General features: G+C 40.4%; 1 protein-coding gene across 2 annotated transcripts in view; it reads right to left on the bottom strand.

Moving 5' to 3' along the window:
• Positions 1 to 23,230, bottom strand: part of PAPLN (papilin, proteoglycan like sulfated glycoprotein) — a 164,988-nt gene that overhangs the window by 31,307 nt on the left and 110,451 nt on the right. For both annotated transcript variants that reach the window (XM_030214012.1, XM_030214013.1), the window contains 4 exons: positions 14,470 to 14,575; positions 11,503 to 12,193; positions 5,683 to 5,820; positions 1,908 to 2,035 (listed from right to left, as the gene is read on the bottom strand). In XM_030214012.1, coding sequence (XP_030069872.1) covers positions 1,908 to 2,035; positions 5,683 to 5,820; positions 11,503 to 12,193; positions 14,470 to 14,575 — 1,063 coding nt within the window. The remainder of the gene's footprint in view (positions 1 to 1,907; positions 2,036 to 5,682; positions 5,821 to 11,502; positions 12,194 to 14,469; positions 14,576 to 23,230) is intronic.

Below are 23,230 nucleotides of genomic sequence, written 5' to 3'. Positions count from 1 at the left end.
TGTCCCTCCAATGACTGGTCTTTAAACTCCAAGGGAAAGTTATCAGAGAGAGAGGAAAGAGAGAGTGGATCTAGGTGTCTCAGACATCTGGTTCGAATAATGGAAGGCGTAGCTATATGAACTGGTTTATAAAGTGATAATTTTAAATGAAGGAAATAATGATCAGACCAGGAAACTGTCACTGTCAGTGGATTAGTACAATGAAGCAGATTCAAGGAGTTAGTCACTACTAGATCCAGGGTATGGCCTGCCATATGAGTTGGCTCTCTAACATATTGTGTTACCCCAATATCTTCTAAGAGCGTTGAGAATCTTAGGGAATGCAGTTTTGTCTCATCATCAAGATGGATGTTAAAATCACCCCAAATTAAAAGGTTAGGAAATTTCAATACTGAATCTGCTATTGATTGATATACATTTTCCCAATCTTCCACTGTTAGGGAAGGAGCACAATAGAACAGAAGAGTATGAAATGTGATTGTTGAATTTATTTCCAATAAGAGAAGCTCAGGATAGGGGAGACCATGAACAGGAATTTCCTTAACGTTAAGGGTGGAAGAATAAATGTATGCCAGTCCGCCCACCCCCCGTTTGCCAACACGAGAGGCGTAACTAACTGAGAAACCTAAGGATAGACACTTGAAACAGAGAAGACTCCTCTACTGGGAGAAGCCAAGTCTCAGTTATGCACACATTTCTGGCACTGAGTTGCAAGCCAAGTGCTCACACCTGAATTATCACCTGTTATGGTACTATTCTATAAAGGAAAGTAGGCCTCTTTGCCGCAGTCTATGGACTTCTTAATGTTACTGAACTTTGGAGTCTTCCAAAGAAAAGAAGCCGGGCCCAGCTACAGTTATTGTGATTTTCATGGTGGATTCTGATAGAAGCTTTCATCATAAAGATTCCCTGTTTTGATTTGAAAGTTAGGATGTATCCAGATGTTTCCAATGCTAGTCAGAAAAGGAGAGAGTTTCTTCTCTTACGACCTAGGGTTTTACAGTTCAGGGCATTGTTTTGGATCAATATTCCCTTCAAATGTGTTGTGAAGTACATTAATGCTAAGTATATTTTATGAGCCTTCTCAGCCTATTTTTCTGCTAAAATTGCTGGGGTTCTGGTTGTCGCTATTCCCCCTACAGTCTCTGTTCTTCCTTCTGTTTATTGTAAGAGCAATCCCACTTATATAGCCATTCTTTTCCTTCTCAACGTCTGGCACCATTTTTAAATCACGGATCTGTGGTGTATCTCCTTCACTGTGGGCTGTTAAGCATAGCCCTTCTTTTTTAGGGCTCTCCATTCTTGATATTGTTTTCACTTCCTTTTGAAAATTCATCTTGAATGAATGAATATATATATAATCTTGCTGGCTAGTAAACTACAATTTTTAGAGCCTTGCTTAGACACAGGTTAAAGGACTATCACTGGGGAGAACATTACAAACAGTACTATTAATCATTTCTACAGTGCTACTAGACGTAGTCAGTTCTGTACACATTATATGCAGGTACTTTCTCTGTCCCTATAGGGCTCACAAGACTTTTGTACCTGGGACAATGGAGGGTTAAGTGACTTGCCCAAGGAGCTACAGTTGGAACTGAACCCAGGTTGCCAGGATCAAAGCCCACTGCACTAACCATTAGGCTACTCCTCCACTTGTATGCAGGAAGGAAGCAAGCAAGTTATTCTTATACCAGAACTGTGCTGCCTCTGTGCTCTTGGGTGTGTGCACTGCTGCCTGAGCAATGAGAAGACTGATCAACTTATACAGACAAGAGAAGCATGCAAGCTTCCTATGGGCCCAAAGAGCTGCAGCTTTAGCAACTCCTCTAGCATCACTGATAAAGAAGCAAGGACAATTAGACATAGAAGAGATGGAAGGAAGAAGTTAAAAATGTATGCATAACCTTGTACTTTTAGCTGCACCTGATGACTCTCCGTGTGGTGCCCATTCGAAACAGTGCAGGTGTACAATCCAGCATCCTCAGCACTGACCTGACTGATCACCAGAGAGCTATCGGACTGATAGACATGCCTGTAAAGTGAGGTGCGCAATGGAAGACGAGAAAAAATGAGGAAATTGTGGACAAAGTACATGAACTCTATAACTTCATGTGCAATTTGTCCTAAAGTTAGTCACACTTATTTCTATCTAACTCCTGTTGTTCTGTTTTATCTGTCCATAAGTTCAACCTTCACTTACACCCTATGCTATTAAGATGTTTTATTGCATATTGTGTTGACATTGTTAGTAGCATACTGTACTGTAATGTGTACAGTTATTTGAATATTTTTACTGCTGTTATTGAGTATTGCCTAAGTTCTGCTTAATACCACTTTAGGTACATTTCTTCAAAAAAGGTGGTAAGTAAATCCTAACAAATAAATCAGTCCCATGATGATACATCACCCAACTACATTGCTGGATAGGCTGAGACAGGAACAAAAGTCCTAGAAATTCTTGCTTCCTAATCTTGAGACACTCAGCACCTTTTCCCAGAGCCCAGTTACCCCATTATACCCATAATCCTGCTTCACTATAACAACCTGGAAATCTAAAACTGTATTCTGATAGCTTGGAAGAATTTAGCAGTGCAACAGTTAATTTAGGAGAGTAATGTATTTAATATATTTTCCAAACCTCTAAGCAACCATATACATTTGATTGATTTGATTTATTAATTTGATATACCATTAAGAGTGTCAAAGTGGTTTACAATAAAATACATTTAATATATACATAATACAGCCAATACATAAAAACAGAATGTTACATAATCACCAAATAAACTTAAACAAAAAATAAAGCTTAAAAATTACAAAACAATTCTATAATAAGAAAAATTTAAGCCTGAGAAAGGCTATAATTAGTGAGTTCTGTTAGCACATGAGTGCAGTAACTATTACCATGCAGGAATGACAGCACACCTTTAATTAACGCGTTAATTGTATATCTTGTTATAGAGCTGGAAATGGGTGGGTTAGAGGCAGGGAATGAGCATGGAGTGCATTGCAGTTAGCACACGAATGTTACTGCACATTCACTGCCTCTTAAGTACAAGATGGCAAGTGCATCTGCACTAATAGTCAATATACCTATGGCATGTTGAAGTCAGGGGCATAGCCAGAACATAATTTTGGAGGGGGCCTAGGGGTGGGGTGGATGACAAACATTCTCTCTTCCACCCTACCCCCCCCCCCCATCATACCTTTGCTGGTGGGGATGTTCAAGCACTATCCAAATAGTGGCAGTATTCAGCTATCTGGATAACCGATCTGGATAACAAATCAGAACCACCCTGGCTCTGCTAAATACTTGGTTAAGGCAATCAGCCCCAGAACTTATCTAGATATGGCATTATTTAGTCTGCTGTCCAGATAACTTAGGACAGCATTCTATCTGTCCTGCTATGTTTTACTGCCAGTTTACTCTGATCAGCTGTTAACTTTTGCTAATATTGATTTATGTATTACTAAGGTTAAAAATCTGGGCTCATAGTCAGTTACTTAAAATGAATGCAGACAACATTAATATATTATAGTTTAGTAACACTTTAGCAGAAATCTCTTCTTCAGTTTCTCTGTCTAATGGAATATCACTGGCAGTGGCTCAACAATCATTTTCTTGACTTGGGGTTATTTTGGATTCAGCTCTGTCTTGCAAGCCCCAGACAAATGTTTGATCAAGAAAGTATATTTAAAAATCAAACAATTTAGACTCATCCACTCTTCTTTTCATGAAGATCATTTTGCTGTGGTAGTTCAAGCAATGATACTTTCTTTATTAAATTACTGTATTTTAATATATAGTGGCCTTCCTCAGAAAGTATTGACTAAACCAGTAGTTCCCAAACTTTCTCAGGTCACGGTGCCCCTAGGCTACACATTTCCTCTCAAGTATGCCCCCCCACCCTGTCACCATTGCTGATGGTATTCAATCCTACATTCCTTCCAGCTGCCCACCTTCTCTCCTTTCTCCATCTAGCTTCTGCCCACCTTCTCTGTTTTTTCCATCCAGTTTCTGTCCATTTTTTCCATCCAGTTTCTGTCCATCTTTTCTCCCCCTTCCATCCAGGGAGAATTTCTATGGGAGATGACCCGCCAAAGCAGGAGTCTCCTGCTGAATGTGGGAGACCTGGCAGGTCTGGGAGGGAGGTGAGGAAAATATGCCGTGGCACCCCTGTGAGTTTGCTGCAGAGCCCTGGGGTGCTGCGGCATTACATGGCAGTGAGAATGATTTTTAGATGTACCAAATAAGAAAGAGTATCCCCTTTGTTAAGCAATATTCACTGGTTCCAGTACAATCAAGAATTATGTTTAAGGTTATTTGTCTTATCTACAAGGCATGGTTTGGCTCCTGATTTTTGGTTAGTTTATTGAAGTTTTTTCTTCTTCTAATAATATGTTGCTTGAAAAATTGTTTTCTACTTTTTTATCCTTCACCTATTGGTCTCAGATATAGTAAACGTTGGAAGGCTTCACTCTCATATTTTTAAGTTTCTGTTTGGAATGATCTGCCTTTAGATATGAGGTTAGATTCTTCCTATTTTTCTTTCAGGAAAAGACTGAAAACTTAACTTTTTTAAATAATTTTTTGTAGCATAGCTGTACAATTGTATTAACTTGTACCATTTTTAATGTGTTTTTTTTTTTTTTGTCTTTGTAGGCTTTAATTAAATCTTTAAACCGCTTAGGAGCTGTAGGATGCAGTTGTCTAGAAATCCCTAGATTAGACTAGATAGTGGACTGAACGTTTCTATTATCCAGGTAAATTCTGGCCCTATCCACAGAGAATGAAGACAGTCTGCAAGGATATTCAGAGGTACTAGACATATAGTGGCCAGGGCTGAATATCTGGATAAAGGCAGGCAGTCCGCTATCTGGAAAACTTAGGCTATCCTTAGTTATCCAGATAAAGTTGCAGGAGAGTCTTGGCACTGTCTATGTTCCCCCCCCCCCCCCCAGCACTATCTGCATAGTACAGAGGGGTCCATAAGGATATCCAGATAGTGCCTCCAAATATCTCGGTCAGCAGCACTTATTCAGATAGCAGGTGCTGTTATCTGAGTAAGTGTTTTTGAATATTGGCCAAGCACTAAATAATACCAGTGCTATGTTTTTAGTATTGTAATTGGAAACCACTTTGACCTTCATAGGAAAGGCGGGATATCAAGTACCAATTAAGCATTAAACAGGTCCATAAGAAAGTGAAAACATTCTGCTAATTTTGACCCCGTCCTTCCTAAAAGGAAGAACCAGCAATTTCCTCATCTTATGAAATTACTACTTCTTCTGAGCAATGGGTCTGAATTTCTGAAGGGGAACTTGTGAAGTAATGTAAGGGAACCAAGTGTGAACAAAGCAGCAGGAAACTGCAAATGTGAGAAATAAACTCATGCTCTAGTCATTGTGCGTTTGCTTACATTTCCCAATATACCTTTACATAACTCAGAGGCAAGCTAGTGGAAGCTTAGTGTTATTTCTCCAAACTGCAGGGGTTCAGGAAATGGCTGAGGAGCTGAACAAATCTTAAACCATACCAGACAACATTTTCTATACATCTGTGACTCATAATAACCTGAAATTTGGGAACCTCTTCATATCTTTTGCCGGCACATATACATACACACACATTCCTATACAGAAACCTACCATGAATGACTCCACTGAGGTCAGGCTTACCTGGTGGATGATACAGGTTGTCCATTTTTCAGCCATTCAACTCGATGGTAAGGAAAAGCACTAACTCTGCAGAGCAGTTGAATCGTCTGTCCTAGAGATGCTTCCACTGTGTTAGACTCTGTTCTATCCAAGATGATCCTTAACGATAAACACATGGAAAAATTCTACAATTCCTTTAATACTGATCCAGCTCTTTCACTGCCCTGAACAGTCACATATAGGGGGGAAGTCTATAAACGGTGCCAAAAGTTAGGTGCCAAGCACTAATTCTAAAATGGCATCTGGGCACCCAGAGTCCATTATATAATAGTAACGTAAGCCGGCATTAATGTGCCAACAGTGACACACACCCATTTATGCCCTGTCGATAGGAGGTGCAAATGCAAGCACCTACATGGGGCACCTCTGCATGTAACTTATTCTGTAACTTACAGGCATAAATGTGAGGCCCGCCCATGCCCCACCCACACATCCACCTGTTGCATTTATATGCCACGCAAGTTGCATGTCTATGTCATAATTTACCATTGACTGCATGGCTAGCATATATGCGCATAATCACCTACAACCTCACCTTGAGTATTGCGTTCAGTTCTGGTTGCCATATCTCAAACAAGATATAGTGAAATTAGAAAAGGTTCAAAGAACAGTGACCATAATGATACAGGGGATGGAACTCCTCTCATATGAGAGAAAGGCTAAGGTTAGGGCTCTTCAGCTTGGAAAACAGATGGCTGAGGATGGATATGATTGAGGTCTACAAAATCCTGAGTGGTGTAGGACAGGTAGAAGTGAATCGGTTTTTCACTCTTTCAAAAAGTACAAAGACCAGGGGACACTCAATGAAATTACATGGAAATACTTTTAAAACAAATTGGAGGAAATATTTTTTCACTCAAAGAATAGCTGAGCTCTGCAACTCGTTGCTGGAGGATGTGGTATCAGCAATTTTCATATCTGGGTTTAAAAAAGGTTTGGAGACGTTCCTGGAGGAAAAGTCCCTGGCTAGCCCAACACAAGTGATTTAATTGGCCAGGAGTCTCTCCTGCCTGGTTAAATCATTTTGAATATTGACCCCTATATGTTTGGTTCTTTTTTTAGACTGCAGATCTAGACATGATTAGATCATGAAAATCTGGAGCCAGCTGGCAACCCTAGTGGAAAGTCCAGGGGTGGGTTTGGTGGAGGTAGCATGGTAATAACAATGCCTGAGGGCAGCAAAAGCTGAAATATGTCCTTGCTACATCACCAAACAGAGAAGAAAGCTAATTGGAAGTAAGAAAATGTCTTACCTCAAATGAGTTTCTGTTAGACTTGGAGGGACATTTTCAACATGATGGCCAAGTCCGACTTTGGACGTTTTGCTCAAACGTCCAGAATCCAAGTGGCAAATATAGCGATTTTTGAAACAGAAAACATCTATCTTTTTTTTTTTTTTCAAAATTGGTCATTTTCTAGATGTTTTTGTGCTCTGTGTGTTTATCTTTTTGGTCCATTAAAAAAAAAAAAAGTCTAAGTGAAAAACGCACAAAATCAAGACATTGGGATGTAGAAGGAGCCAGCATTCTTAGTAGACTGGCCGCACAGACATCCTAGGAAAACAGTGGTGCACCCTAGGGGGCACTGCAGTGGACTTCACAAAAAAGCTCTCAGGTACACATCTCACCATTATCCCCTTATATTGTATGGTGAAACCTCCAAAACCCACCAAAAACCTACTATAGCCAAATGTACACCACTACAATAGTCCTTATGGCTGCAGGTGTCACCCATATAGGTTTTTGGTGAGTTTTGGAGGGTTCATACTTTCTCCACAAGTGTAACAGTTAAAGTGGAATATGGGCCTGGGTCCCCTTCTCTGTAGTGAACTGCACTGACCATTAGGCTACTCCAGGGACGTGCTTTCTGCTCCAATAGAACTGGCTACAACATCTAAGGCTGTCACAGAGGATGTACTGTTTCTTTCACATCTTGTGGGGGTGGGATGGGATCATTTCTTAATCTCTCCAGTGGTCATCTGGTCATTTAGGGCATCTTTTTCTCACTCAGTCATGATATAAAAACAATCTAGACCAAAAATTTTGAATTGTAGCCCTGGATGTTTTGGTTTTGTTCCATTATGGCAGAAAAATGTTCAATTGTTAGGAACACCCTAAACCCACCCCCCAACTCGTCCTGACATGCCCCATTGTGATTTGGAAGCACTGTAGTTGAACTGCATAGATAAACATCTGCAAAATAGGTTTTGAAAATAGCGACTTGAATGTTTTGGCAAGCAAAATGTCCAAGTGCTGCTTTATGTCACTTTTTAAATGTTTTTTTTTTCTCTTTAGAAAATGAGCCCCAGAGGAGACAGCTCTGTGCACGGTGTGGGTACTCGAGTACTCCTAATACTAAGCAAACTCTTTGACTATGTCCAAGGAGGGGTAATTTCCATTGGGTTTAGCACCCCTAATCATTTAGGAAAGTTGGCTCCTACACTGTAAGAAATACATCCCCGATCTTTAAACGCCATGGCCAGCATTTGAAGTCAGCACTAACCGTGGGTTTTAAATTTATATCCAGATATTCCGCACAGGGCCGTACACAAATACCAGTACTGAGTATCCAGATATAAGGCACCTTCAGATGTTATCTGGGTATTGCAGTCTCCCTCTTGGAGCTGGTAACTTGGCTGCTCTGCCTGTGCATGCTGCCGGGGATTACAGAGGAGAGAGTTTTGTTTAACGCACATTTAATAAATGTGTTTTTCCAAGAAATATCCAGATAGTTATCTGGGTACTGGTGCTGAATATTGGCGGTATCTGGATAACTTCTGGCCTCACTTTGCCTCTACCCCTTGACTGCCTCAGCACCAGATAGCTCTGGGATGATCAATAAAGACATTCAGTGGAATTATCTAGACAATGCTGCTGAAAATCAGTGGCTGACCCCAGTGAGCAGCACTTATCATAGTAGGAGTTTAAAATTTTACTTTTAATACACAAGGCATTGAAACAAGATTCTAATCATTAGTTGAGTACGGTTTTGAAAATTTATCATTCTAATAGAGCACTGAGGTCTAAAGGTACACTTCATTTGATTATTTCAGCTTTGAGGAAAATTCATTTTGAAGAGACCAGGCAGCAGGCATTTTCAATTACAGGACCTGTGCTATGGAACAAGCTTCCTTTGCAAATTAGATTAACAAATGATATTGGAAATTTAAAAAAATTGTTAAAAACTCATTTGTTTAGTGAATCTTTTTAAAAGGAAGAATATAGGGGTTACGTGATGCCATGATCGGAAGAAGTCACTAAAAATAGTTTCTCCTGCCATCTCCTTAAAAACCCCAAAATCGGACACATTGTGAACCCCCTTAATCGAGTCCAACCACAACCAAAACTGACCTGGAGCAGAAAAGTGCACAAACGATGTGATGGCAACAAAGACTCAGAGCAAAGAGAGAGAGAGGGAGAAAATCAGACCTGCCGAAGAAAAGACAGTGGCACCTTCCAGTCCTATGGGCCCGATGGTCAGCTCGGCGTGGGTAGCAGAGGTTTCTGCTCAGGTGACATCAGCAATAGAGATAATTATGGAGAAAAGGTTGTTTCCCATAGACTCTAAATTGAGAGAGCTCCAAAGTAAATTGGATGATCTGGGCAAAAACTTTGTAGGGTTTCAGCAATGTACGGGTGAGCTAGAGGACCGGGTTACCTCCATGGAGGACTCCTAGACTCAAATATCTAAAAGGTTGGCAGAGTACGAAGTAAAATTAGAGGACCTAGAGAACAGATGCACCTCAAACTAGTGGGCCTCCCAAAATCGCTAGCAAGCTTTTTGGAGACATGGCTGGGCCCGGTCACTACAGCTTCTAGACCAGCTAGGCCCACTGAGAGTGGAGAGGGCCCATCGTGTGGGTGCAAAGCAGCTACATACCACGAGACGAAGAGTGCTCATTTTTAAGATCTTAAACTTTGCTCATAAGATGGTTATTATGCAAGCCCTTCGAGGCAGGAAGACTTTATCCTACGAGAACCAGAAAATATTGTGCTTTCAGGATTTTTCCATGGAAGTGGCAGCCAAGCGACGTGAATTTGTTTCAATTTGTAAAAAGCATTTTGCACAGAAAATTCGCTTTGCACTATTACTTTCTGCAAAGTTGTGGGTAACCTACCAGGGCTCAATGCAGGCCTCTGAGAGAGATTTTGGACAAAGAACAATAATGAGTGACCTAACAAAACAAATTGTGGGATCGCCTGAACAATTATTGCTGGACAGATCTGAGGCCTTCTGAGGATATGACAAAGGGGGAATTCTGTTATTTAGGAAAATATGCCTTTTGGCAAGGAAATACATATTGCAATCTTGGACACAACACACTTCCTGAGTATTAGAAATGGAGAAATCAGTTACATTCGCTGAATTTCTGGGAAGTGAAGGAGGCCTGAGGCTATTCTATACATAAGAAATTATTTTTATAGATCTCGAATCCTTATGGTTCAATCGTTGACCCCAATTGGGAACAGTCTCATATTAAACACCTTATGACTGTATAGTGGAACCCTGATATAACACGCCCTGCAATAACACGATCATGTCTTGGCTCCTTTTTTTTTCATACAGCTCATTTTGCAATAGATCAGTTTTTGGTTCAATTGTGTTCGTTTTCTATTGACCCAGGTATTACACGATCCCACATTTAACACGATGATATTTAATAGATCCCAATCATAGTGTTATATCAGAGCTCCACTGTATTTGGAATTGTACTGTATTGCAACATCTTTAACAGGTTGTGGCTAGGTTCTCTCTGGGAATAGAGGTGGGAGGGGTGGGGGGAGTTTCTTCATTTGGTCTCAGGTCATCAGAACCAAGGCCTTCTGGGGCATTATTCTTAACTATATTTTGGTCTTTGTAATGGGGGAAGGAAGGATAGGGTTTTGGGGTGGGGGGTTTGCTGAGACTTGTTTTCTTAAAAATTGATGTGTGACAGTATTGACAGTTATATACTCTATGCTTTTTTCAATAAAAGTGTTTAAAATTAAAAAGTAGGAATATAAAAGGGATAGTGTTATAGAATTCAGGCTGTTACCGTTTATTTGATGAATGAATTAGGATGAGCTATGTAGTAGTTTAAGCTTATATGTTTATTATAATTTGATGTCTGTTAGGTGGATTTTATTAAATATGTATTTTGGCATCTGTTAGGCAATTAGGCGGATCATAACTTGATTAAATTAAATTAAACTAGGACCCACTCCTACTGCGATAAACGCTGCTCAATATCGACCCCTCCAAGTTTATTTCTTTGCTTCCCCTTGCAGATTGAATACAGGAGCAGAGCTGTCAAGTTATTCAGCTCCAGGAGGGATTCTTTTTGGCCAGGCCTAGGTTTGAACTTTCATCCTAAGCAAAGCGGCATTTGTAGTCCTCAATTCTACCCACTGAAATCAACTCTGCAGGCCCCATAATGCATCAGGAGGGAGTTGTCCTAAAATTAAAATTTCCCTCTTGGCATCTCTGCTCAAGGAACCCCTTCTCCAAGGGAACCTCTCAATACTGCTTAATAGCAGACAGTGGCCTCTTTCCTCTTTCCCTCATTGGGCCTGAAAGTTCTTCCTCAACAGTGCAGACAGGCCCAACCAATCTCAATCCAAACTTTGAGCTAAGTGGCTTGCTCATCAAATTAATCTATTTTTTTAAATTACTCATACTTAAATCTGATTTACTAAGCTCTTTTTTTTTAACCACAGACACAAAATGCAAAATTTCTTAGTAAATCAGATCATTAACCACAACAGGAGAAATTGTTTAAAGACTTAATTTGAAAAGCTTTACCTATACGTGGAGGGCTGACGAGACCTATCATTTTCTTGGTAATTTGTAGAGCTCTCTATTGTCCTTCCTTCAGAGTATCCAGAAGGAACAGCTTCTCCTTGCCCATATGATTGACTTGTATGAATTAGCCTTCTCTCTGTATGGACTGAGGAACCAGCTCCCCACTGCTGTCTGTCTGAAGGGGAAGCACTGTGACTAGGCTGGTACAACCCTGCTTGTCCATCAGTGGTGCCAGCTATGGTCCTTCTCCAGCTGTCTTCTCCCTGGTGAAGTCCTACTCCTCGTCGTGTAGATTGAAATTCTGTGGCAGTTGGGCCTGAGAGTACAGAGTGATGAGCAACATTCTCTCCTTCATGACCTTCTCTTTGGTGGCCTCCATGCTCCTTGTTTAGTTTCTGAACATAAGAGTGAAGTTGACTTTGGACTCCCCCTAGAGAGTGACCTCCCTGCCTCTGCCAACCAGTGTGGCTCTGTGAGGTTTCTTCTACGTTCACTACATCCATGTGGTACGTGCCAGAGCTCTGACATGCCCTTTTGCACTCTTCTTCTGATAGAAAGTTGTTTTTGTTGCCATCGCATCCACCATACCAGAATCGGTTACATTGACCAGCATCTGCAACAAAGTACCAGCGTGTGGTCCAGTCTGAACATGGGCCTTGGGCACTTGGTATTAAACACATGGTGGGGTATGCTGCAAAAAAAAAAAAAAAGGTTACAAAGAAGAAAATCACATGACTTTCTGATTTTCATGTCTATAAAAAACCACTTGCATTACCAGGCAGCATGGGTACTTTACATTTAAAATCTTGACTTATTGCACTGATAATGTGATAAGTTGGTCTAATGGCCCTATAGATTTGATTAGATTTATTATTTGTTTTCTGCCCTTATCAAAGGCAGATTACAATAAAAACAACCATAAAACATACAACAAACAAAATTAAAAAAACTGGAAAAAATCAAAACACATCACAAGTGCATCACTTACTCAAATCAATGAAAAGCCTTAAACAAGAGAAAGTCTCTGACATGCTTCTGAAATGCTGACTCAGAATTCTCACATTTGAGCCACAATGGCAAACTGTTCCATTCAATAGGACCACAGATGGAAAACAAAGCAAGATCGAGGTCCCATTCTCAGACTAAATACCCCCTTCTTAAGCTAGAGGAGGGAAGGGGAAATGGGACTTGATATACTGCCTTTCTGAGGTTTTTGCAACTATGTTCAAAGTGGTTTGTGTATATTCAGGTACTTATTTTTGTACCAGGGGCAATGGAGGGTTAAGTGACTTGCCAAGAGTCACAAGGAGCTGCAGTGGGAATTGAACTCAGTTTGCCAGGATCAAAGTCCACTGCACCAACAACTAGGCTACTCCTTCAAATACTTCAAGAACAGCATTGACAGTCCACAAGTGGAACTCCCAATCGTAGGTCAAGCACTGATACCTATTTTTTGTATCAATACATTTGTACCAAGTTCTGGAAGGAATTATAACCCCATGTTTTTCAACCAGAAGCTGTTCTTTACATAAACAATATTACTATCTTAAGATGAAATTCTCTCTTACATTACCCGGAGCCTATCTTTTACATCAGAGCAGCTTGATGATATTAGATATATGCCTTAGTATGGCCATCATGCTCTCATAAAAGGAATCTAATGTTATAAAATCTCTCATCAATCAATTTTTGAACTGGTTGACTGTGTCAGGCAGCAGCTCAGAAGCCCCAGTTCTGTTTCTCACCAGTATACTAAATGTATTTATTTATTGCATTTGTATCCCACATTTTCCCACTTTTTGCAGGCTCAATGTGGCTTACAGTATGCCGTAGTGGCGATCGCCATTTCCGGTATGAGGAATACAAAGTGGTATGCATTATGTACATAGATGGTAGAGTAAATCATAAATTAAATTAGATAATCAGTTCATTTCGGCATGAGAAATAAGGTGGAAGTGTATTAGCGGTCATTAGTGACAGAGTTATTGAAGCAGTCAGGTGTAGAGAGTTCGGTTTTGTCTAATTCTGGAAGACTTTCATTGTCTGGTATTTAGGATGGATCACTGTGGTATGCATTTTTGAACAAGTTGGTTTTTAGTAATTTTCGGAAAGTTGATAGGTCGTGCGTTGTTTTTAAGGCATTTGGTAATGCATTCCATAGTTGCGTGCTAATGTAGGAAAAGCCGGATGCGTATGTTGATTTATATTTAATTCCTTTGCAACTGGAGTAGTGGAGATTCAGGAATGTGTGTGCTGACCTTTTTGCATTCCTGGTTAGTAAGTCTATGAGGTCTGACATATATGCCGGTGCCTCACCGTGAATGATTTTATGGACCAGGGTGCAGATTTTGAACGCAATTCGTTCTTTTAGTGGGAGCCAATGCAGTTTTTCTCTTATGGGTTTAGCGCTTTCCCCCTCCCCTCACACAAGCAGAAGAGTTCAATTTACTGAGAGAAGAGAATCAACTGCTGAAAGGTGAGACAATAGGGGTGGGGCAATAATAAGGAAGGGGTGGGGAAATTGAGACTGAGGGCTGATGACTGAGTCTGTAGATATTTGATATAGGGGGCACCAATGTTGAGGCTTGGTGGGGATGGGACAGTAAGAAAAAGGCAGATTCAATGGGGAAGATGAGAAGGAATAAATATGGAGCAGGGAAGAAGAGAAGAAGAAAGACTGGGGATTGGGCACACATACACATAATGTAAGGGATACCTTTGGAAATTCTGTGTGCTCTATGGAATATACCTTTCCCATCATAAGGGAACAAACTGCATGGGTACTACACTATGCACTTTTTGAGCTCTCAAATCTTGGTCATTTGTGACAGATATTCTTTTAGTTTATTCAACACAGACACTCTATGCATAAAACACTTAAATAATTTCCCTTCATTATAGTCATATTTTTCACAGTTCATTAAAACTGAAAAAATTCATTCAAACAGAAGTAAACATGTGACTTACGTAGGCGGGGTCTATTGTAACATCCTTCCCCCAGAGGTCCTGAAGCTGCTTTGCTGTTGTCGTAGCAACAACCAAACCTGGAACCTCGGCATTCCTCTGATGGATTCTGTTGGGACAAAGTTTGGTTTGTGGGAACTGATATGTTGAATAGTAAATGACTTTTAAAACAATATCAATCAGAGTTTAATTTCTGGGGGATGGCCTGGAACACCATTCTGCTGCTTCTTTTCAGACTCCAAAGCAGCAGGGATATTCTGATCCAGTTTCTCCCTGCCAGACAGCCTGCAAGAAACAGGGAGAGCCTGGAGCAGAACAGAGAACAGTCACTCTGAGGACGATGCAGACAGCTACTGCGAGTTTAACTGTGTCGTTATCACTGGTTGTACATGCCGATAAATGCAGAAAGAGATTGAGGGTGGGTATTAACTTGCATAGAATACATGGCTGCACACTGCATTAAAATGAATGCATATGAGGCCATTAAGTATTCCATGGCAAGGCAGAGAAGGAAACAGTGCCTTATGAAGCACAGTTACCACAAAAATGTGTTCACCAGATTCAGGGCAGTGTAGCCCAATAGCTTTCTGCTTCTGTCCCTGGTGTCTAGTGGTGCATCTCGCCCCCAGGGCTGCTGAAAGAGGGGGACAAGATTCCACAGGCCCAGCTTCCAAGGAGGGCCATGTGCCAGTGATCAAAAGAGACTGCTCTGCCAGCCACAGGTCCTTCTTTCTGCTGTGTCTTGCCTATGCAGAAACAGGAGGAAGGACATAACAGGAAGAAGGACCTAGCTAGCAAAGCACTCTCTATTGTTTGCTGCTGTGGGGGGGGGGGGGGGGGGCAGCGGTCACGGCAGTGGCGGTGGCAGTGGAGGGCGGGGGGAGCAATGGTGGTGGCGGGCCCTGAACATTGTTTGCCCTGAGCCCAGCTTTGTCTCTCCATGGCCCTGCCCGCCCTCTCCACATTACCTTAAAATTGTCTTGTGTCTAGGACATCCCCCACTCCTAATCCGTCCCCCTAACATTAAAACCCCTGAATCCGTAGTAGTTAAGATACTCCTAACCCTCCAAATCTGACACCCCCCCCACCACTGAAACACAAAAATCCCTAGTAGTCTAGTAGGCCCATCTCAGTACTCCACCCCCAACTGTAAAACAACAACAACAAAAAATTCTCTGGTGTCTACTGGTACCTCCCCCCCCCATGAGTTCCTTGAAAGGGGATAGACATGATGCCCACTTGCTCCAGCCTCTGGCACCGCTGTCATTCAACATGGAGGTGCCTGAGCCTGCGCAGTACATCCTGAGATGCTTTGGGCAGGGTCAGTATTTCATATAAGAAATATTTTCCTTATTTTGTAGTATGGGCAGAGACTGCCAAATAAGGTGGTGGGAGTAGGGGCAGGGAGGTGGGGCCACTAGACTATCATTTTTTTTTTGTTTTAATGTTAGGGGTGGGAGTGGGAGGGTCAGATCAAGGGGATGATGGAGTGCTCTATACTACCAAGGTATTTGTGTTTTAATGTTGGGGGCGGGGGTGCCTTAGATACCAGGGGATAGGGGTCCATGAAGAAATCTGGATCAGGGTGCCAGCTGGTTTTATTTTTTTAAATGTCACCCTTCCTGTTATTTTAATTCAGCAGTAATTTACATGCTTGCTGCTTATGCCCCGAGCTGTCTCTACTGCAAGGCTTTCTGTGTCGGCCCCTCTAATCCCTAAAATAACCCCTTTTCTATTGTTGCTCCTGCCCCTGGCCTGCCCACCCCTTCCCTTGGCTTCCCAAATACACAATGCACTTCCCACATCAACAGTAATAGCATATTGGCCCAGTTTCTGGGTAGGAAATGAAAGCAAAGATAAGCAGAAACTCTAGGTAGCATATGGATTCTGAGTATTTATAAATTGATTAGATAATTTAAGAAATAACTAACTGATCCTTAAGAAATCCAGTAAAGAAATATAAGCAGAAATTAAACAGGCCAAGAGAACGCTGGGACAACTCAGATAGAGAGACTTGACAGAGATGAGGAGAGGTACTCACTGATTAGAGAATTTAACGTGTTAGATATAGACTGGAGTATCCCATCTGCAGAACTGGAAAGAAGCAGAGGGGTCATAGTTGCCTTTAATAAGGTTGTGCTCAGATTAATGGTGCTGAAACCAAGGAAAGGGATAACATTGGGCCTAATACTCACAGATTGAGGTTGTATGTCTAGTGTCTGGATGGGTGCTCAGCTGAGCATTAGTAAACATCAAACAAAACAGTTTCACATAAAAACTGAGACAGAACCCCGATACACCAAGATCAAAGTCCTTGGATTTCAAACATGCTGACTTTGGTAAAATGGAGAAGTGCCTGAAGGAGGAGCAGACACAGCAGGAGGAGATAAGGTAAGTATACAATTTTGGAGCTTGCACCTTCAAAAAGATATAACAAGGATGGAGTTGGTCCAGAAGGTAACTATTAAATTGTCAGTAGTCATCATAAAGCATATGGGAACAAACTTAAAGATCTCAATATGTATACTTTGGAAGTAATGATGGAGACATTTCTTCTTCAGTTTCATGTTACCCAAAAATCTTTTGTTATCACTAAATGCACACTCTCCTTAATTCTTATATTTCTCCTATATATCTCTTATTATGTTTGCTTGTTATAATATTACCATGTCATTTCACTATCATGTACCAAAACACTTCTGCTATTACTAAATGTATAATTCCTCATGTATTACCACTATTCATGATGTGTTGTAAGCCACATTGAGCCTGCAAAGAGGTGGGATACAAATGCAACAAATAAATAAATACCTACAAGGTATAAATTGTTGGATTATTTGTAGTAAATAATTAGCAGATCTTAGTACACACAGCTTCAGCTTTAGAAATGTTAATTTCTTTCTTCATCTCTCTCTCATTCACCCCTGAATAATTCACTGCTGAGTCACTTTAAAGTTGAAGTAACAAAACATCTGTTTACTCACAGTTTGTAGTTAGATTATAATCAGACAGGCTTATATATACATATTACTATACATTTGTATTATCAGCTCCTTCCATGTGCTTAGATGGTAATGGATGCTCACACCACCATAGATCCTCTCAGGTTAGGAGAGATCATGAGCTCCATGTGCTCCATGTGCTGCATCTGCTGCATCTTCCCCCACAGGAAGTTGCATAGCTGTGTGACCTCTCTAAGTAATTCACATCAGAGGTCACAGAGTAATCACAGAGAAATAATAGGTGACAGGCAATGCATGTAAAATACAATAAATTCCAACAAACCCCTTCTCATGCATAACTGTCATGCAATTATTTATTCATACAAAGTCCAAGCTTTATACGCAGATTCACAAAATGTTCTCTGGGTAACGGTTTGGTCATGATGTCAGCTGTCATCTCACTGGTGTGACAATAGTGTAGACTGATGACCCCTTCTTTTGCCAACTCTCGCACGTTGTGGTATTTCGTTGCGATGTGCTTGGTGCGTGACTGAACCTTGTCATTCTGTGACAGTCGGATGCAGCTCTGATTATCTTCCATTATCTGGATTGGTCTCTGTTCAGCTATTCCGAAATCCAGCAAAAGTTTTTCAATCCACATCAGTTCTCTGCACGCTTCCGATACGGCCACATATTCAGCTTCTGTAGAAGACAAACTCACAATACTTTGTTTATGACTGGCCCATGAAATGTGTACATTTCCATACATAAACACATATCCACTTGTGGATTTATAATCAGAATGATCCCCTGCCCAATCTGAATCACAGTAACATATTAGTTTTGGATTACTATTGGCTGAAATCTTTAATTTACAATCAATGGTACCTTTTAAATACCTTACCATCCTTTTAACTGCAGTCCAATCTGATTTGGTAGGTGAGCTGACCCTTCTGCTCAAAATTCCTACTGCATTTGCTATATCAGCCCTGTATGTGGTAGCTAGATATAAAAGCTTACCTATGGCTGATCTATATTGGATGTTATCTGGTAAAGGTTCTCTTACTGTTTCATCCTTCAGAAAATCAGTGATCATGGGAGTGCTTACAACTTGGGCATCTTGCATACCTAAACTTTCAATAAGCTCATTTATTTTCTGCTTCTGGCTTAGAAGATAAGAACCATCATTTTGTTTCTCAATTTCTATACCAAGATAGTATGACACATTACCCAGTTCTTTTATCTCAACATTGAGGTTTAAACACTTTACAATGTCCTTGTACTCTTGCTCACTTTTGCTTGCAATGAGCAGATCATCAACAAAAGCTAAAATGTATGCATATTGTCCATTTGTGCACCTAGTGTACAAACATTTATCTGCTTCACCTTGCTTAAATCCTAAATTTGTCAATATTTCATGCAATTTTTCATTCCAACATTTTGCACTTTGCTTTAATCCATAAAGACCTTTGTTTAATTTACACACTAGCTGTCTTTGTTTTGTATTTATGAAACCTGTTGGTTGTTCCATGTACAAGTCTTCAGTTATATCTCCGTGAAGAAACGCTGTTTTCACATCAATGTGGTTGACTTGCATGCCTTTTGAGACTGCAATGCTCAGAAGTGTTCTGATTGTCGTGTGTTTCACTACAGGTGCAAACACTTCATCAAAATCTTCTCCATATTTTTGAAGATATCCCTTTGCCACTAATCTGGCTTTATACCTTTCCACTTTTCCTTGTGCATTCCTTTTTAACTTGAATACCCATTTGCATCCTATAGCTTTCTTGCCAGGAGGTAATTTTGTAAGAATCCAAGTATTATTTTTATCCAATGCATCAATTTCTTCTTGTGCAGCTTTATGCCATTCAGCAGCTTCTTCTGCTGGCATTTTCTCAATCTCATCCCATGTTAAGGGCTCTTGAGCTTCTGCTGACTTTGTTAGGTAAGACAGTCTTGGGGGTGGAACACCTTTGTTTTCCCTGGATGAGCGTCTGACAACAGGTTGGTCTGACCTTTCCGCATCCTCTAAATCTGAGAGTCCTTCTCCAATTGATTCCCCTTCTCCAACTGTACTGTCTTCTTCAATGATCCTTTCTGTGTCTGCTTCCTCTGCCTGTTCCTCATTAGATACAGGTGAGTTGCTTTCAGACATCTGCCTTGGTATGGCATTTATATACACTGGCATGCCTATTATGGTTCTAGTTTCATATTCTGGATGATAAGGCTCATCTGGGATAATCCAGCCTTTATCAACCCTTTTGTTTTCATCAAAATATGTAACATGTCTTATGCCAACAATGCCAGTTTTCAGATTCAAAATTCTATATCCTTTGTGTCCTGGAGCATAGCCAACTAAAATGCCCCTTTCTGTTGTGGAATCCAGCTTATGCCTTCTTTGCTTTGGTATATGAGCATATGCTGTACTTCCAAATGTTCTTATGTGTGACAGGTTTGGCTTCCTACCATGCCATGTCTCATGTGGTGTGCGCTCAGCGCCTTTAGTTGGCATTCTGTTTTGTAGGTACACTGCTGTGAGAATGGTTTCCCCCCATAGTCTTTTAGGGAGATTGCTATCTGACAGCATACATCTGGTCATTTCCACAAGTGACCTAAATTTTCTCTCTGCAACAGAATTTTGCTCTGGTGTATAAGCTACTGTTGTGATATGCTGAATGCCTTCTTGTTCTAGAAATGTGCGCATGCTTTGTGAAGTGAACTCACCACCATTGTCGGTCTGAAGAACCTTTGGTTTTCTTTCAAATTTATTGCTCACCATGGCTACGTATTTCTTCAGCATGTCTGTGACTTGACTTTTTTCTTTCAGCAAATAGGCCACACAGTATCTAGAGAAATCATCCAAGAATATTAGCACAAATCTGTTATTTCCCAATGATGGGATATTAAACGGTCCACATAAGTCACTGTGTATTAAGTCCAGCACTTTATTACTCCTATTTCCTGTGTATGCAGGAAATGAGGGTCTCACACCTTTTTGAGTAACACAGTCTATGCATTTCTCCATTTTACCAGCATCTGCACTTATCTGAATGCCGGTGGCCAGTTGCTTACTGTAAAGATCCTGGATCACCTTAGAATCACGATGTCCCAGGCGGCGGTGCCAGATTTCCAGACTACATTTACCATCATTCTTCCTTACTTGCGCCATATGTGAGGCTTCACCTGAAATGTTCAGCTTATAAACATCATTATGCATAAAAGCTTCAGCATACACTTCATCATTTTTAGAGATTGTGCACTTACTGTTTTCAAAATGAATCACAAATCCCTTCTTATCTAATGTAGATACACTAAGCATATTGCAAACTGCTTGGGGAATATACAAGACATCACTTACAGGAATTTCTTTAACTTCATTAGACACTTTGCATTTTAAGAATCCAATACCTTTTGCTTGGATCTTAGCAGTCCCTGCGTTTGCAGTTTTAAGAATTCCTTCTTCTGGACACATTTCCTGAAAGAAATCTTTACAATTGGTTAAATGGCATGTGCTCCCCGAATCCAAAATCCAAGTACTTTCATTTGAATTTTTATTTACCATAGTCAAAGATTTTTCTGCCATTAGAAAGCCCTTGTGTTTATCTTTGTCCTTCATACATTTCCTGGTTTGAAAATTCTTTAGTTCCATTGGCTTAGGTGAGCTAGAGGGAGTGTTTTGTGTTTCCTTACACCATTTAGATACATGTCCCTCCTTTCCACATGAGTAGCAAATCAGCTTGCCCTTGGGTGGAGTTTTCCCATAGCTCCGCCTTCCTCTGTTCTTTGCCAAGAAATTTGTTTCATTTCTCTCTGACTTGCTTTGAGAACACATCTCCTCAGAATCATTTATTATGCATTCCTGCCTTAGTTTTGATGTTGTCTGTTCAAAAGATTGCCCTTCAATGGCCTCATTTACAGACCTAAAAACATCAAACTTCTTTGATAGTGAGGTAAAAAGAAATGCTCTTTTCAATGCATCACACATGGGAATTCCAGAAAGTTCTAGCTTTTGAAATGAAGACATAAGATGCATAATGTGATCATTACATTTACTTTTATCCCTTAATTTGGTTTCATTCAACTCTGCCAACCAAATTGGTTGCTGCTTTGCATATGTAGTTGCATACATAGTTCTCAGTTTACATAAAATGTCCTTTGGTGTATCTTTTCCCTCCACTAATATGGCTTGTTTCTCTGAGAGAGCTTCCAAAAGCATGCACTTCACATAATAGTTTGCATTGTCCCATTCAGCCATATTTTCAGCTGTTCTGTCTTGGTCTAAGCATATATTTAATCTTTTTGCTCGAAGGAGACATATGAATCTTAATTCCCACTGCCGATAATTAAACTCAGTTAATTTAGGCACCTTGAGAGAATAGAACAATGGTGAATTTCTTCCCTCAGCCATTTTCTTAGCCTTCTGTCTGCTGTGTGGGGGGAGAGAGAGACAGACTGAATCTTTCCTTTAAAACTTAAGAGAAAAATGTGGCCTTTTTTTTCTGCCTGGTAATATTTCTCTTCTTTTTCAATTCCTGGCCCCTGGGCCCATAACCCTTTTGTTGGATTATTTGTAGTAAATAATTAGCAGATCTTAGTACACACAGCTTCAGCTTTAGAAATGTTAATTTCTTTCTTCATCTCTCTCTCATTCACCCCTGAATAATTCACTGCTGAGTCACTTTAAAGTTGAAGTAACAAAACATCTGTTTACTCACAGTTTGTAGTTAGATTATAATCAGACAGGCTTATATATACATATTACTATACATTTGTATTATCAGCTCCTTCCATGTGCTTAGATGGTAATGGATGCTCACACCACCATAGATCCTCTCAGGTTAGGAGAGATCATGAGCTCCATGTGCTCCATGTGCTGCATCTGCTGCATCTTCCCCCACAGGAAGTTGCATAGCTGTGTGACCTCTCTAAGTAATTCACATCAGAGGTCACAGAGTAATCACAGAGAAATAATAGGTGACAGGCAATGCATGTAAAATACAATAAATTCCAACATAAATTGCACAGGAGGTGAGTCTCTTTCAGTTGACAGGAAGGGCATAAGTTTAGTAGATCATTTCTCATGCTGCAAGTCTTTGTGTCATTCGCAAAAAGTCACACTTTTCTTGCTAATCCTTTGGCAAATATCACTCACATTTTTTGCACAAACTTAGTCCCAAGACCAGTCCCTGAGGCATTCCACTACATGAATTCCATTTACCATCACCCTCTGTCATGTGTTAGCGAACCAGTTCCTAATCCAGTTCACCACCTTCAGGCAGCTCAGTTTATTCATGAATCTCCTACGAGAAACACTATCATAGGTTTGCAGAGATTACATCCAGCGTGGAGTTTTCACGCTAGTCCTCTAATCACCAGATTAAAAAATAATAATAATGGAATTCATTGCAACATGAGAAATGATCTATTAAACCTGGAAGACTGGTTGAATGCTTGGCAATTAAACTTTAATGCAAATAGCAGAATGATGCATTTGGACTTCAGAAATCCAAAGGAGATGTATATGTTGAGGTGATGAGGCTAAATGTACATAGGTCATGAGAGAGACTTCAGGGTGATAGTGTCTGATGAACTAAAGGTAAAGAAACAGAGAGGTATAAAAAGCAGGAAATGGAGATGATAATTCTCCTGTACTGGTCTAGTGAGGTCTCACTTGGAATGCTGTGTTCAGTTTTGGAGGTTTCATCTCATTAAGATATAAAGAGATGGTTCTGAAGAAATCAACCAAAATGGTACAAGGTCCGCACCAAAAAACAAAAGATGAGACTTGAAGACCTATGTATACCATAGAGGAATAAGGCATT

This window comes from Microcaecilia unicolor, chromosome 9 (assembly GCF_901765095.1).
Source record: "Microcaecilia unicolor chromosome 9, aMicUni1.1, whole genome shotgun sequence".
Taxonomy (NCBI): Eukaryota; Metazoa; Chordata; class Amphibia; order Gymnophiona; family Siphonopidae; genus Microcaecilia; species Microcaecilia unicolor.
Note: the sequence above shows the minus strand (reverse complement) of the source record. Positions and strands in the feature narration are given on the sequence as shown.